Raw genomic sequence first — 14,594 nt, 5'->3', positions numbered from 1 at the left:
CCCTCTTTGAAATATGAAGATGTTGTTTTACCATTGTCAGTCTGCTGTCTATTGTGGTTGAAGTACACACAATTGGAAAGCAGAAAATAAAAACAGCTAAATCAAATTTTATTGGTCACATAACCATATGTATTTGCTATCTTGAATGGCTGCTCTTTTCCATGTTGTTACCTCCAGATATCTTCTTTAACTGTTGGAGGATACCTGGTCCAGATCATTGTTGTGCTGGGTTGCTCCCATTGCTGATGGTTGCTCCCATTGCTGATGGACTACTTTGTTGAAAGAAGATACGCTTTTTTTTAACAAACTTTGTTGAGGAGCTCCGAACAGGGTGGAGTGGGCGTATGACATTATTGTTACCTTAGCTGCTTTTATTTTCTGCTTTCCAATTGTGTGTACTTCAACCACAATAGACAGCAGACTGACAATGGTAAAACAACATCTTCATATTTCAAAGAGGGAAAGATTGATTGGTTGGCCTTGATGGGAAAGTTTGGGAGTACAAGCTACTGTTCGGGAACAATGGAAGGCAGAATAACAACACCGACAACAATTATAAAAAGACACTTCTAAAGATAATTATGTTCAAGAAAAATGGTTGTCGAAAAGGTCTTGTTGTTGCTTGATTCTCTGTTAATGTTTTTGTGCTTGTCATTCTTATGGAAAATCAAACGCCTGTGCTTTTCAAAGTTGATCCACCTTTGAAGACTGCCTCAATCTACCCCAGTCTGTTGGTTCCAACTGACTTGAATATCGGTTCTACATTCAAAACAGCAGATACCTGTGGGCCGTATTTCTCATTAACAGTCAAATGCATTTCAATCAGAGAACACATTTGCGCGTCGGACAGATGTTCTATTCACAAGGCCTTATGTTGCAGGATTCATCTTTTTTTTTAACACACCTGCAGGGTTTTCAAATTAGATAGCAAACAAAGAAGGATGGGCTGGAATGACAAAACAAATACAATTCCACCCACCTTATGAAGGCTAATGCACCGTTTGAAAAGAGGGAGAGGTGGGGAACTGTATAATGAGAATGACTGGGAGAGGGGTCTTCATGTGTTTGTACATAATATCCTGAGGGTCTATTTTAATGTGACCAGATGCAGATTCATAAATGCTTAGTTGCAGATGACAATATTACATCGCAGATTAGTAATTCCATTGGTGGGAAAGGGGGCAAGGGATCTTCAGCTTTAAAGCTGAATTTATTTTAAAAAGCCAATGACTAATTAATTTGCCATGAAATCCATGACAATGCAATGATGAAGGTTTTGACAAAATGGGGCTCACAGGCTCAGTCACCCACAGGCACAAACCTTACCCCCATGAAACTCACCTATCATGTTCACTTCCTTAGGAGCCTTCTGTCAAAAAAAACTGTGAAGTTGCTAATGGGGAGGTTCTAATAGAGAGATAGATACTTCTGGTGAATGTAAATGTATGGGGATATTTTAGCGAGAGCTAGCAGACTCCTGGGAGAGACTAGGCAGCTTCCTTCAGCTTGATGAAGCAGATTTCTTACTTTAGCTGGAAGAGTGAGTGTGTCTTTGCTGTGAAGAGATACATTGTGTGTGTGTGTGTGTGTGTGTGTGGCTATGTAAGAGAGAGAGAGAGAGAGAGAGAGAGAGAGAGAGAGAGAGAGAGAGAGAGAGAGAGAGAGAGAGAGAGAGAGAGAGAGAGAGAGAGAGAGAGAGAGAGAGAGAGAGAGAGAGAGAGAGAGAGAGAGAGAGAGAGAGAGAGAGAGAGAGAGAGAGTCTGCGTGTGGTTCCCAGTGGACACAACACATCTGCATTTGGCCATTAATTAACCCCCCCCCCCAAAAAAAAGAGCAGTATTATTGCACTGCTCTTATCCACTACATGCAATTACTCCTGGAGACCCTCGGACTCGCGCCCTTCTTGTGCATTGAGTCTTGCAGATCATTGTGGTGTCACTCAGAAGAAAGCCAAGGAAAAAATTTAAGGACCTCTCAAAAATAACGTCTTCGTTTTTTGGGGACGAGAAAGCTGTTTTTTTTTAAGATACTTTCTGTACAGTATCAACAAGGGGTACATACAGAGTGCTTACTGTACTGCAGAAATGTACATGAAATGCTTAAATACAGTTGAAGTCGGAAGTTTACATACACCTTAGCCAAATACATTTAAACTCAGTTTTTCACAATTCCTGATATTTAATCCAAGTAAAAATTCCTTGTTTTAGGTCAGTTAGGATTACCACTTTATTTTAAGAATGTGAAATGTCAGAATAATAGTAAAGAGATTTATTTATTTCAGCTTTTATTTCTTTCATCACATTCCCAGTGGGTCAGTAGTTTACATACATTCAATTTGTATTTGGTAGCATTGCCTTTAAATTATTTAACTTGGGTCAAACGTTTTGCGTAGCCTTCAACAAGTCTCCCACAATAAGTTGGGTGAATTTTGGCCCATTCCTCCTGACAGAGCTGGTGTAACTAAGTCAGGTATGTATGCCTCCTTGCTCGCACACACTTTTTCAGTTCTGCCCACAAATGTTCTATAGGATTGAGGTCAGGGCTTTGTGATGGCCACTCCAATACCTTGACTTTGTTGTCCTTAAGCCATTTTGCCACAACTTTGGAAGTATGCTTGGGGTCATTGTTCATTTGGAAGACCCATTTGCGACCAAGCTTTAACTTCTTGACTGATGTCTTGAGATGTTACCTCAATAAATCCACATAATTTTCCATCCTCATGAAGCCATCTATTTTGTGAGGCGCACCAGTCCCTCCTGCAGAAAAGCACCCCCACAACATGATGCTGCCACCCCCTTGCTTCACGGTTGGGATGGTGTTCTTCAGCTTGCAAGCCTCCCCCTTTTTCCTCCAAACATAACGATGGTCATTATGGCCAAACAGTTCTATTTTTGTTTCATCAGACCGGAGGACATTTCTCCAAAAAGTACGATATTTGTCCCCATTTGCAGTTGGAAACCGTAGTCTGGATTTTTTTATGGCAGTTTGAGCAGTGGCTTCTTCCTTGCTGAGCTGCCTTTCAGGTTATGTCGATATGGGACTCGTTTTACTGTGGATATACTGTAGATACTTTTGTAACTGTTTCCTGCAGCATCATCACTAGGTCCTTTGCTGTTGTTCTGGGATTGATTTCCACTTTTCGCACCAAAGTACGTTCATCTCTAGGAGACAGAACGCGTTTCTTTCCTGATCGGTATGACGGCTGTGCGGTCCCATGGTGTTTATACTTGTAACGGCAGCCTTCCTCCTCTTCACGAGAAGAGAGGGTGTAACAGGGATCGGACCAACACGCAGCGTAGCCAGTGCTCAACATGTTTAATAAAACGAAACTGTGAACACTTACAACGATACAAAATAACAAATGTGGCAAACCGATACAGCCCTATCTGGTGCAGAAAAAACACAAAGACAGGAAACAACCAGCCACAACCCCCAACACAAAACAAGCCACCTATATATGATTCCCAATCAGAGACAACACAAAACACCTGCCTCTGATTGAGAACCATATTAGGCCAAACATAGAAACAGACAAACTAGACACACAACATAGAATGCCCACCCAGCTCACGTCATGACCAACACTAAAACAAGCAAAACACACAAGAACTATGGTCAGAACGTGACAATACTTGCATACTATTGTTTGTACAGATGAACGTGGTACCTTCAGGTGTTTGGAAATTGCTCCTAAGGATGAACCAGAGTTGCTGAGGTCTACAATTCTTGGCTAATTTCTTTTGAGTTTGAAGGTAGGCCTTGAAATACATCCACAGGTACACCTCCAATTGACTCAAACTGTAAATTAGCCTATCAGAAGCTTCTAAAGCCATAACATTATTTTCTGGAATTGTCCAAGCTGTTTAAAAGCACAGTCAACTTAGTGTATTTAAACTTCTGACCCACTGGAATTGTGATACAGTGAATTATAAATTAAATAATCTGTCTGTAAACAATTGTTTGAAAATTTACTTCTGTCATGCACAAAGTCGATGTCCTAACCGACTTGCCAAAACTATATTTTTTTTAACAAGAAATGTGTAGTGGTTGAAAACGAGTTTTAATGACTCCAACCTAAGTGTATGTTCACTTCCGACTTCAACTATACAAACTGTATGTGTTCGATATGGGGAGTGTACCTGTTGTTTATGCACTTTACCGGTACAGCAAGGTCCATGATTGGACAGCCTCAATCTCAGCAGGACGTACTGTCCTAATATGGACACTGTATACAGTAGTACTGATACCACTGTGCATGTATTAATAAGACTGTATTTGTAGTAGACTAAAATCAAACAATGTGATTAAAGGCCACTTTGATAGTGACGGTTTTTCTACAAGGGTTTTAATTTCATGTTTTAATTCATTATTGTATTAGGGTGGGTGCCAGAACAAATAATGACATTGAAAGGATGCATGCTCAGGTACAGCCCATTAGCTGCCCACCGATTAGACACATTACTTCGCTAATAAGCAAGGCAAGGAGATGACTGGATGCAATAAACCCCCCTGTTCATTTGTTTGTCTCCCTACAGAGGAGAAAGGGTTCAGCTGCTGCTTACTGTTGGTTACATGGTATTAACAACAAAAACTATGTGGTAACAACGGATACTTTTTCGTACTTACTTCAAATAACACAATTGGTTACTTCTTGTGTACCAAAGAAGCGGAAGTGTAATTACAATGCAACTATGAATTGATAAGTACCTGGTAAACAGCGGGCTGGAAAATAAAATATTTTTTCCCCCTGCTTATTGTTGTGTATTGTATTGATGGGTCGTTCGCGAACGAAGGTCTCTGTTTGAACAGATCTTTTTGGTGAACGTCAGAAACTGAAGCACATCGGTGAAAGAGCTGTTCATTTGGCTTCCTGATTTGCATACTGCTAGTACTGCATTTTGAGCTCAAAACAACATATTTTTTTCAGATAAATAATTATCTGAAGAGGGTGAATCCTCACTGATACAATAAATAGTGGAGAGTGTCAATCTGGTCCATACCAATTTTTTCATTGCGTACAAAATATATATATTTTGGTTGTCGATCTAATAATTTGGCCAAGCAAAATTGTATTTAAACGTGCATTTCACAACCTGACATAATCATAGCCTAACTTTTGGGCTTCATATTGAAGTTTTTTTTGTGGTTCTATGGCAAATAAAGCCAAATGAAAGACTCACTGAAAAGACTTGGATTGTCCATCACTTTGTGTCTCAAAGTATCATGGGAATTGTGTGTATTGAGATGATCACGTTCTAGATAAATGGTTGATATGATTCCTGTCTCCCATCTCATCATTATTGAATTGTAATAAAGACATAGTAATGAAACCCATGAGATATAACAAAAGATATGCAACGGGTAAGTCTGAACCTACAAGATATATTCTGTCTTAAGAAGTACATTTTTACAAATCTGAAACGTATTTTCCATGGTACTGTCTAGGCTAATGTTAGCACAGTGTATTGCTAGCAGAGGCAAGTACATAGTCGAGCTAGCTAAAAGAGAGAGAATTTGCATAGTCATGGATGGCAGAAAATGATTTGAGATGGACATTGGAGCGGGAAAACAATGTGATTAAAAAGGGAAGAATATACAATGTGTAAAGGAAAGGACATTTATTCAACTGTGAAGACAAACTATGGAAATAAAAACTGCTAAATGAGCGAACTTGAGGATGAAACGTCAGTGAGTGAAGTGAAAGAATTGCACATGACTAATGAAAATATTGCTATGGTTGAGGACAATATTGAAGTGAGTGACCATCAGGTGAGTGACCACAACCCCTCAACCCCTTTCCCCAACAACAACTGTAGACTCAGAATCTCAACAGTTGCACCATTCCAGAGCCCAACTCAAGAAAGATCTTGATTAATGAATGCATATACAGTTGCAGCAGTATGAGAAGGCCTGCAAAACTGAGCAAAAAAATGGGCAGAAATGGGGAGATTTGATTAACCATTGTCACGTCCTAGGTGATGGAGGTCAGATATACCCCCTTTCCCTGAAACACCCACACATGGTCCCCCGTTGTGACCATATTCCCAAGCATCTCTGTGCAGTCAAACCTTTGATTTTGTGCCACCAGGGCCACAATAAGATGCCCCCTCTCTGAATGTCCAAGTGTGACCATCTCCACATGGGTTACTGCAGCTAGTGTTGCCAACACTGCCACTGCCTGGGGGCACCCTAACGGAATCCCCACCGGCTAGGTACAAGGTCATCAAGGTTCTCATTAGCAGCTTTGAGAATTTCCTTGTATATTATGCTCTCCCATCAGGGGGCTCTGGTTTGCAGGACCAACCCTGCCAGGCAGGTTCAGAATCTTGAGGGGGCGGTGCTGCTCTAGAAGGTCTCTGACGGCATTTTAGCTGCATACACGCCGCTTACAGCAGGCCCATAAAACAGATAGGGACTTCTCATTAGCGTCTGCGTCGTTCAGGTGGGTGTATAGGATATAGGGTGGTGGACCGTTCCATCAATATAGGATCATAAAAAAAATAAATTAGATGTATAATTTTTTTTTAAATAGTTCCCCATGATACAGTAGGACAGTAAATAAATTAGATGCATAATTTATTTTAAAATGCAGTTCCACCACGATAGGAGAATAAATAAACAAGATGTATAATTCATTACAAAATGAATATTCCTCATCTGCACAAAATTGAAAGCTCTCTCACAACCCCTGCTCACAGACATACGTTGGTTCTGGGATATGCAACCATTTCCTTTCTTACTCACTTAACAACTTCTTTATGATAGGGGGCAGCATTTTCACTTTTGGATGAATTGCGTGCCCATAGTGAACTGCCTCCTACTCTGTCCCAGATGCTAATATATGCATATTATTATTACTATTGGATATAAAACACTCTGAAGTTTCTAAAATTGTTTGAATGATGTCTGTGAGTATAACAGAACTCATATGGCAGGCAAAAACCTGAGAAAAAATGTGAGAATTCTGAGACTGGTCAATGTTCAACTCATCGCCGATTCAATTCCCTTTAAGATATGGATCTGTTTGCACTTCCTACGCCTTCCACTAGATGTCAACAGTCTGTAGAACGTAGAATGAAGCCTCTAGTGTGATGTGGGGCCGGATGGGAGGTGTTTCAGTCATTGGTCTGGCAGAATGCCAGTTCCTGGTCATGCGCTTCCCTCATGATATCGCCTTGCGTTCCATAACTTCTACAGACATGAAGGAATGCTCCGGTTGGAAAGTTATTGGATATATATATGATAACAACATCCTGAAGATTGATTCTCTACTTAGTTTGACCAGTTTATTCAACCTGTTATATAACTTTTTGAAGTTTTCGTCCGAGTTCGCCTGCATTTGCGCGAGCGTTTGGACATGTGCACTAAACATGCTAGCAAAAGTAGCTACTTAGACATAAGTAATGAACATTATCGAACAAAACAATGATTTATTGTGTAACTAGGATTCCTGGGAGTGCATTCTGATGAGGATGGGAAGGGAATATTTATGATGTAATTTCGTATTTCTGTTGACTCCAATATGGAGGAGAAATGTTGTTATGTTTGATTATTGCATGGTGTGCTTTTTACGTAAAGTTTTTTTAAATCTGACACAGCGGTTGCATTAAGAACAAGTGTATCTTTAATTTTATGTAAAACATGTATCTTTCATCAAAGTTTCTGATGATTATTTCTGTTTTTTGACGTGGCTCTCTGCAATTTCTCCGGATATCTTGGAGGCATTTCTGAACATGGCGCCAATGTAAACCGAGATTTGTGGATATAAATATGCACATTATCGAACAAAACATAAATGTATTGTGTAACATTATGTCCTATGAGTGTCATCTGATGAAGATCATCAAAGGTTAGTGATTCATTTTATCTCTATTTCTGCTTTTTGTGACTACTATCTTTTACTGGGAAAATGGCTGGGTTTTTCTGTGGCTATGTACTGAGCTAACATAATTGTTTGGTGTGCTTTCTCCGTAAATCCTTTTTGAAATCAGACATGTTGGCTGGATTCACAACATGTGTAGCTTTAATTTGGTGTCTTTCATGTGTGATTTCATGAAAGATAGATTTTTTATAGTATTATATTTGAATTTGGCGCACTACATTTTTTTCTGGCTTTTGGCCAAGTGGGATGCTACCGTCCCACATATCCCAGAGAAGTTAATGCCACCCTTTACCAAACACCAAAAAACACCCACCACCCCATCCATCTCAATACATCCACCCATACCCACACACTGTGCCTTCTGTCTGCTGTTTTCATCTCCACCATGTTGAATTAGTGCTTTTGTGTTCCAATTAGTTATATTTGAAGATAGATAGAAAAGCGATAGTATTGGTGTCTTTCATTATTTGCCTCCTCTATGAGAACTTTGTAATTTTTAGAATAGCCATGGCGTAGTCTTTCTGTCTCTGAACAATTGGTTATCAAAATATAGTTTATCGACTACGAGAGCTATGCGTTTCCCTTTCAATCTATTTTCCTTGTAAATTGGATACAGAACTTCCTTCGGGAACTGGTCATTCGTGCATATTTTCGTGCCAGCAAGTCTTTTACCCAGGCTTTTAACCATTGTTTTATCTTTAAAGGAAGCAAATTTGTCAACTACTGGGCGTTCATACTTTTGCTCTCTCTGTCCGAAGCAGTGTATATGTTCGTCTTGGATTTTGTCGATAGCTTCGTGTGGGATCTGAAGCGCTGGAAGGAGGAACTCTAACTACACATTCAGGAACTTCTCCTTCTTTCTCTTGGATACCTGTAACTACCAGATTCTCTCTCATGGATCTAGTCTGTATGTCAAGTAAGACTTCTCTCAGAACGATGTTCTCCTTTTTATGCTCATTAACTTCGGTTTCAATCTTATTGACTGTCCCTTTTAACTTGTTTGTGTCTTTCTCCAATGTCGCAGCTTTTTCAACACTCATCTTGAGGCTTGCCTTAAACTCTTTAATATCTTTGCTGACTAGTTCAAGTATGCACAGTTTGTCATTTATTGATTTTAACAGATCGGTTTCGACCTTTACCATTCCCGGTGGTGAAAAGATTCAATTGTCTGTGTCTGTAGAAGAGTCACATTTTTGTTTTGCCGATAGGTTCCTCTGTGTTACTCTCCGTCATGTTTGGGTGTTGCTTGTTTTCGTAATATTTGTTGATACATTTCTCTAGTTTTATGATTTGTTTTGTGTTGTTATCCAGATTAAAGGTTTTTACCCACCAGATTATGAAGTGCTAATATTTAGTCTAATTTACCGATATTGAATATTACGTTTTAATCTTGAGGTTATCTACATTGCTGTGTTCCGTCCGCCATCTTGGTTTTTCTGGCACTAATTAAATCATGTCTTTGCTTCATTAATGGTTAACTAACAATCTGTTCCAAAATCAAAATTGAGGGCATATCAGCCAAAAGAAAATTGTCAGTAACCATCGGATCGCCACTCCTACTTGCTTGCTTCAAAAAACCTTAGCTAGTGACCAAGAAATGGCCACTTTCCTCCCGGTGATTGGTGTATAGCACATCAGGTCTGCACCGTATCATCCATCAACCAATAGGTTGGAAGAAAAGTTTGTACAAACCAGGAGTTGGAAATTATTTTGCAATTGTTTAGTTCTGAACAGATCCACACAGCCTGGTATTGAACCAGGATCTGTAGATGCGCAGCTAGCACTGCGATGCAGTGCCTTAGACCGCTGCACCCCTGGGGAGGCCTTTTTTCCTTTTTTAACCTGTGAAATCAAGTTTTTTACATTTAGCTAATTAAATTACTTAATCAGTCAGTGCAGAAAGAGCAGGCAAGCTAGTTGTATACCTGCATGATGCACAGACAAAGATTATGGAGCAAGATGAAACTGAAATTTTGCAGGTGGGGAAAGAGCGAGAGATGGTTGAGGAGGAGGCTTGAAGCGCTGGACATCTTTTTATGACATGCATTATATGAATTAGGTCCACAGAATTATACCTAGGAGGAGGGGCTTCTATGGAGTAACTTTGAATGTGCTTGAACTAGTTAGCTAACAAGCTTGTGTGTGTAGAGCTGTACCAGAATTAAAAACACGTCTTACGTTTTTGAAATTAATAAATCCAACGTGAAATGTTGATAACTAGGCCTATAGTAATCTTAACTAGCATTGAAAAAGTTTATCCATTTGTCTCTAGCTCAACGCTTCTTGAGGAAGACTCTAGTAGTTGAAACGCATTGCAGTTGTGCATCCTGATGTATTATGCTGACTGCTCCTATATTTATTATTTTGTAAATATATTCTGTTAATAGTTCACTAAAGTTAATAGCAATTTACTGGCTGCCTACTCACCTTATTTCTTAGATTACATGACATTTAGGGGCCTACCTTCCCACTGCCCTCATCTGATCTCTAGCTAATTAAAAATCTCTCTCCCTATCTTCTGAATCAAGTGCCAATGTAACGTCAGTATAGTCAGAAGCCTATGCTTCGGGGGGGGAGGGGGCGGGGCTATAAATGCACAGGCAAAGATTTTGAGCTTGCAGGCAGACACTGGAATATGTTTCTGAGTGACAGAGTGAAGGCTTTGCATTTTGTTGTGGGACTGGAAAAAAATGCCTGGAATGTAAAATAACTGGTTATTAACTGGTTCCCCTGTTTTTAAAATAACGCTTCTGTTCCGGAACAGTATGGATCACTTTTGTTCCAGGTTCCGTTTCTGTTCCTTGAAAAATGTCAATTTTTTCCGGTTTTCGGTTCTGTTCCCTGAACTGGTTCCAAGCCCTGGTACAGACCATGAAACATGCATTGAACGCGTCTCAGGGTCAAGGGATATTGCACCAACGCTTGAACAGCATCCTTCTATCCTACATGGATTTTATACTGTAAATATGTGGTAGTGGTGGAGTAGGGGCCTGAGGGCACACAGTGAGGTGTGAAATCTGTGAATGTATTGTAATGTTTTTAAAATTGTATAAACTGCCTTAATTTTGCTGGACCCCAGGAAGAGTAGCCATAATAAATACAAATACAAGAACATTCCTCATTACTCGTGAGGAGAGATCTACACACAAGCTTTGACCTTCTCAAACCTCCGAACGCAAAAGAGACATTGCGACGTCAATAGGAGAGTCAAGTCAAATGTTGTGAACTGAAAGCAAAGGACAGCCCTTTCAATCCAAGAGAAATTGTCTTAGCCAGGAACTACCTCAATGGACCAAAGTGGGTTGCTGCTACAGACACTGCTCAGACTGTGTCCTACACTGTTAAGACTGCATAGAATGTCATCTGAAAAAGGCACACAGATCCATTACTGTTGAGTAAAGCCACACCGAAAGAACCGCCAGTCCTGTCTGATCCAGAACTGTTACTGGGTGACACCTTGACCCAGTAGTGGCTCACAGGCACGTTCTCAGGACACTGAATCAGCCGCACCCACTCAAGGATGTGACGAGACTGTGACACAGGCTACTCAAATGCCTACACCACAGTCTAAAGACATTGTTATTGAGAGTCACGTTGACCACCGTTACCCTACGAGAGATAGACGGGCACCAAGATACTTGCTTGTAAGTTTGCTCATAATTGTGGTTCATAATGGGGACAATTTAAGTAGGACGGGAGGAGATGTGTATTGGGGTTGTGCCGAAGAGCATCATGGGAGTTGTGTGTGCTGAGATGATTGCATTCTAGATACATGGTCTACCATCTCATCAATATTGAATTGTTATAAAGATGTGGCCATGAAACCCATGAGACATAAAACTCTACAGTGCTCCTTTCTACTGCATAGTGGATCACCACAGATAATCAGGTGGTCAGGAACACATTCACATAGACAGAGAGCTAGGAATCGCCAACTAGACGGGCCCCGTGTCCCGAGCTAACCCTCCTCCCCCGTGTTTGTCTGCCCTCTGCCCAATGTATTATGGGGCATGTGTTTGTGTGTGTGTGTGCTTCTTTCCACACCGCCCGCCACCGTCACCCAAACCAGCTGCCTCTCATCAATATTAACTGGCTACTGTGACAGTAGGGCGCCCCTTGTGGCAGTCAGCGCCCCCCCTGAGGACCCCTACGAGCCTCGTGGCCTCTTCTCCTCGCCACGCGCTGTCATCACTTATTCATCCAACACCTGTTTCCATTCCCCCACCCTCGGTAACAGGGGAGCCTGTGGCTAGTGGCTTATGTCTGGCTTTCCACTTTTCTAAATTGCTTCCTTGTGTTTTATTTTACCCCCCCCCCCCACCCCTCTCTTTGCTGCTGAATGCGCATGCAAAGTGAAACAAGAGACACATTTAGGTGGGCCCACGCGAATGCCCAATTGGAAATCAGTAAGGTTAATGCTGAGTGCTAAAGGCAGACCCATCGCTCAAGCTCTTCTCAGTCTGTTATGGCGGGGGGGTGGGGGGGGTCGTCATCTCTCACATTTCCATCCTGAGGAGAATTGATTCCTACAGCTTTGCCATGCCAATAGAGTGTGTTACTCTTGGGGGGCTTTGTTCTTCCACCACTATTGGTGTATTGGGGAGAGTCCTGTCCTCAACTCTGCATTGTTGCAGTTCATTCCTATCAAACGAGCTCCGCTTACGATCGGTATCAGATTCACCTTATTACCCGAATCGATTCGAGCACAAATGGCATCACTATTGCTCCAGTGTTGCTGCTGCTGCCTGCTAGGTATATCTTTTATTTCAGGCAAACTCAAGGTTACCCAAACAGAAAGAGCTAGAGCTGAATCAAACATTTGTTTTTATACAGCAGTTGATTTGCCGCGAGGGAAAAATGTGCCATTGTTTTTCATGACAAAACGATTAGGCCCCTCTCTGGCAGTACACACAACAACAGCTAGTCAGTTAGCGCTCTTGTTTCTGTCTCTCCCCATGCCAAGGCTTGGGGAGAGGATTCCTTTTGGATGAGACACAAAAATAAAAAGAATGCACGATGAGGAAGAATGGAGCTGTCAAACGTAATGAATCCTTGAATAGTATTTCAGTTTTATTAGTCAAACTTAATAGCTTTGAAGGAGCTGTGAGGGATGCAAAAGCCCTTGGTTCAAAATCCCTAACTTACGGCAAATGGTTTTAGAAATCAAATAATACCTTCTGACAATTGCATTTTGTTCCTTCACTATTCGGAAGGAATCTCTTTTGATAGGATTTTTGTATAAATGATTAGTGGCAGGTTGAGCACAAGAAAGAAAGAAAGAAAGAAAGAAAGAGAAGTGCACACAATGAAGAATCAAATAGCAAACACTAACATTGATTTTCATTGGCTGAGACCACGACATCAAACACATTATCTCTTCCATTGTGCTCCCAGACAACATCAAATATGTGAATTATTCTTTGAATGGGAAGTGCTGCAATTAATAGAATTCACATTTCGACAGTGTTTGTCAAAACCCAGCCTTGGACCCTCCAAAAGACAATGTTAATAAATATTGGAGATGTCGGGTTAGCATGTGCAATGTTAGGGGTATAATTCTGCAGTAGAAATAGGAAAAAGACAGTGATTGATTGTTCAAAGAGATATACCAATGGATGAGTTTAGTGTGAGCTAGTGTGAGATATAGGGCGCTGTACTCACGTTGGATATCGATGGTGACAATGGCATCTTTCCCATTGGGCAAGGCCTTGTTTGAGGCCCGACAGGTGATTTGTTGGCCTGTCTCGATGTTGGAGGCAGAGAGGTAGAGTGAACTGACTGTACTCTCCCTTCGCTCGTCCCGCAACAGTGTCTGAGGAAACAATGCAAGACCAGAGGTCGCTATTATCATCACAAGATGTCTTATTTAAATGACATTTACACTGTGTTCATTTAGCATCTTTATCCAGAGTGACTAGAGCAACTAAAGCAAATAAGGCAAGCACACATCACTGCCATTGCAAGTAATACAGTAGGTGGGTAGCAATCGATTTACAGTACATCATGCAATATATACAAACTGTATGACCTCATGAATCTCAAGAATGGCTTGCCCTGAATTACATAGTAATAACGTAGTAGTAACATATTTGTAATTACATATTATAGAGTTTAGTTGTACATATCTTGCAGATTTCTGATGTCATACTGGACAGATGGAATCAGTCGTCTCTCTATCGTTTGCCTCCACTTGCATGCCTTGATATGCCAAGCCAAGTCATGATCTGACTCAAAGTGTGTTTTTCCAAAGTTTCGAACGTTCTATACAGTTGCTGATATTAAGTACTAACAAAGTAGCTATACACTCTCCGTGTCAGTTATTAACCATCAAGATCCCAATATAATTATTTCCCCAAAATAGTCCTCTCTTTTTTCAAAAGGCCAAAAACATTTCTCAAGCTTTGAGACATTTAATTAATCAGGAAGGAGAGCGCTGATATAAAAATACATACGTCTAAGTGGCTTGCCTGTGTCTAATTCATGGGCTTACATTGAGTGAACTGCCCTCCAGTCAGTTTGTGTGGGTTAGACTCACCCCAGAACGAGCAAGATCACACTGCAAGATTAAACGCGGCCTCTCACTTTCTCAGTTTCCTACTCAGGGCTGACAAAGTGAACAAATTGCCCATGAACACATCCATAATGTAGAGTGTTGGAATGCTTTCTCTTTTTTTGTCATGTTTAAAGCAAAACGTCCATCTTGCCCCGTGAA

General features: G+C 40.8%; 1 protein-coding gene across 1 annotated transcript in view; it reads right to left on the bottom strand.

Moving 5' to 3' along the window:
• Positions 1 to 14,594, bottom strand: part of LOC129820248 (kin of IRRE-like protein 3) — a 333,546-nt gene that overhangs the window by 84,618 nt on the left and 234,334 nt on the right. Inside the window, exon 5 of the mRNA XM_055877288.1 lies at positions 13,544 to 13,694. Within this exon, the coding sequence (XP_055733263.1) occupies positions 13,544 to 13,694 (151 nt within the window). The remainder of the gene's footprint in view (positions 1 to 13,543; positions 13,695 to 14,594) is intronic.

The sequence above is a fragment of the Salvelinus fontinalis genome, chromosome 2 (assembly GCF_029448725.1).
Source record: "Salvelinus fontinalis isolate EN_2023a chromosome 2, ASM2944872v1, whole genome shotgun sequence".
Taxonomy (NCBI): domain Eukaryota; kingdom Metazoa; phylum Chordata; class Actinopteri; order Salmoniformes; family Salmonidae; genus Salvelinus; species Salvelinus fontinalis.
The sequence above is the reverse complement of the archived record's forward strand: the minus strand, read 5'-3'. Positions and strand labels throughout refer to the sequence as shown.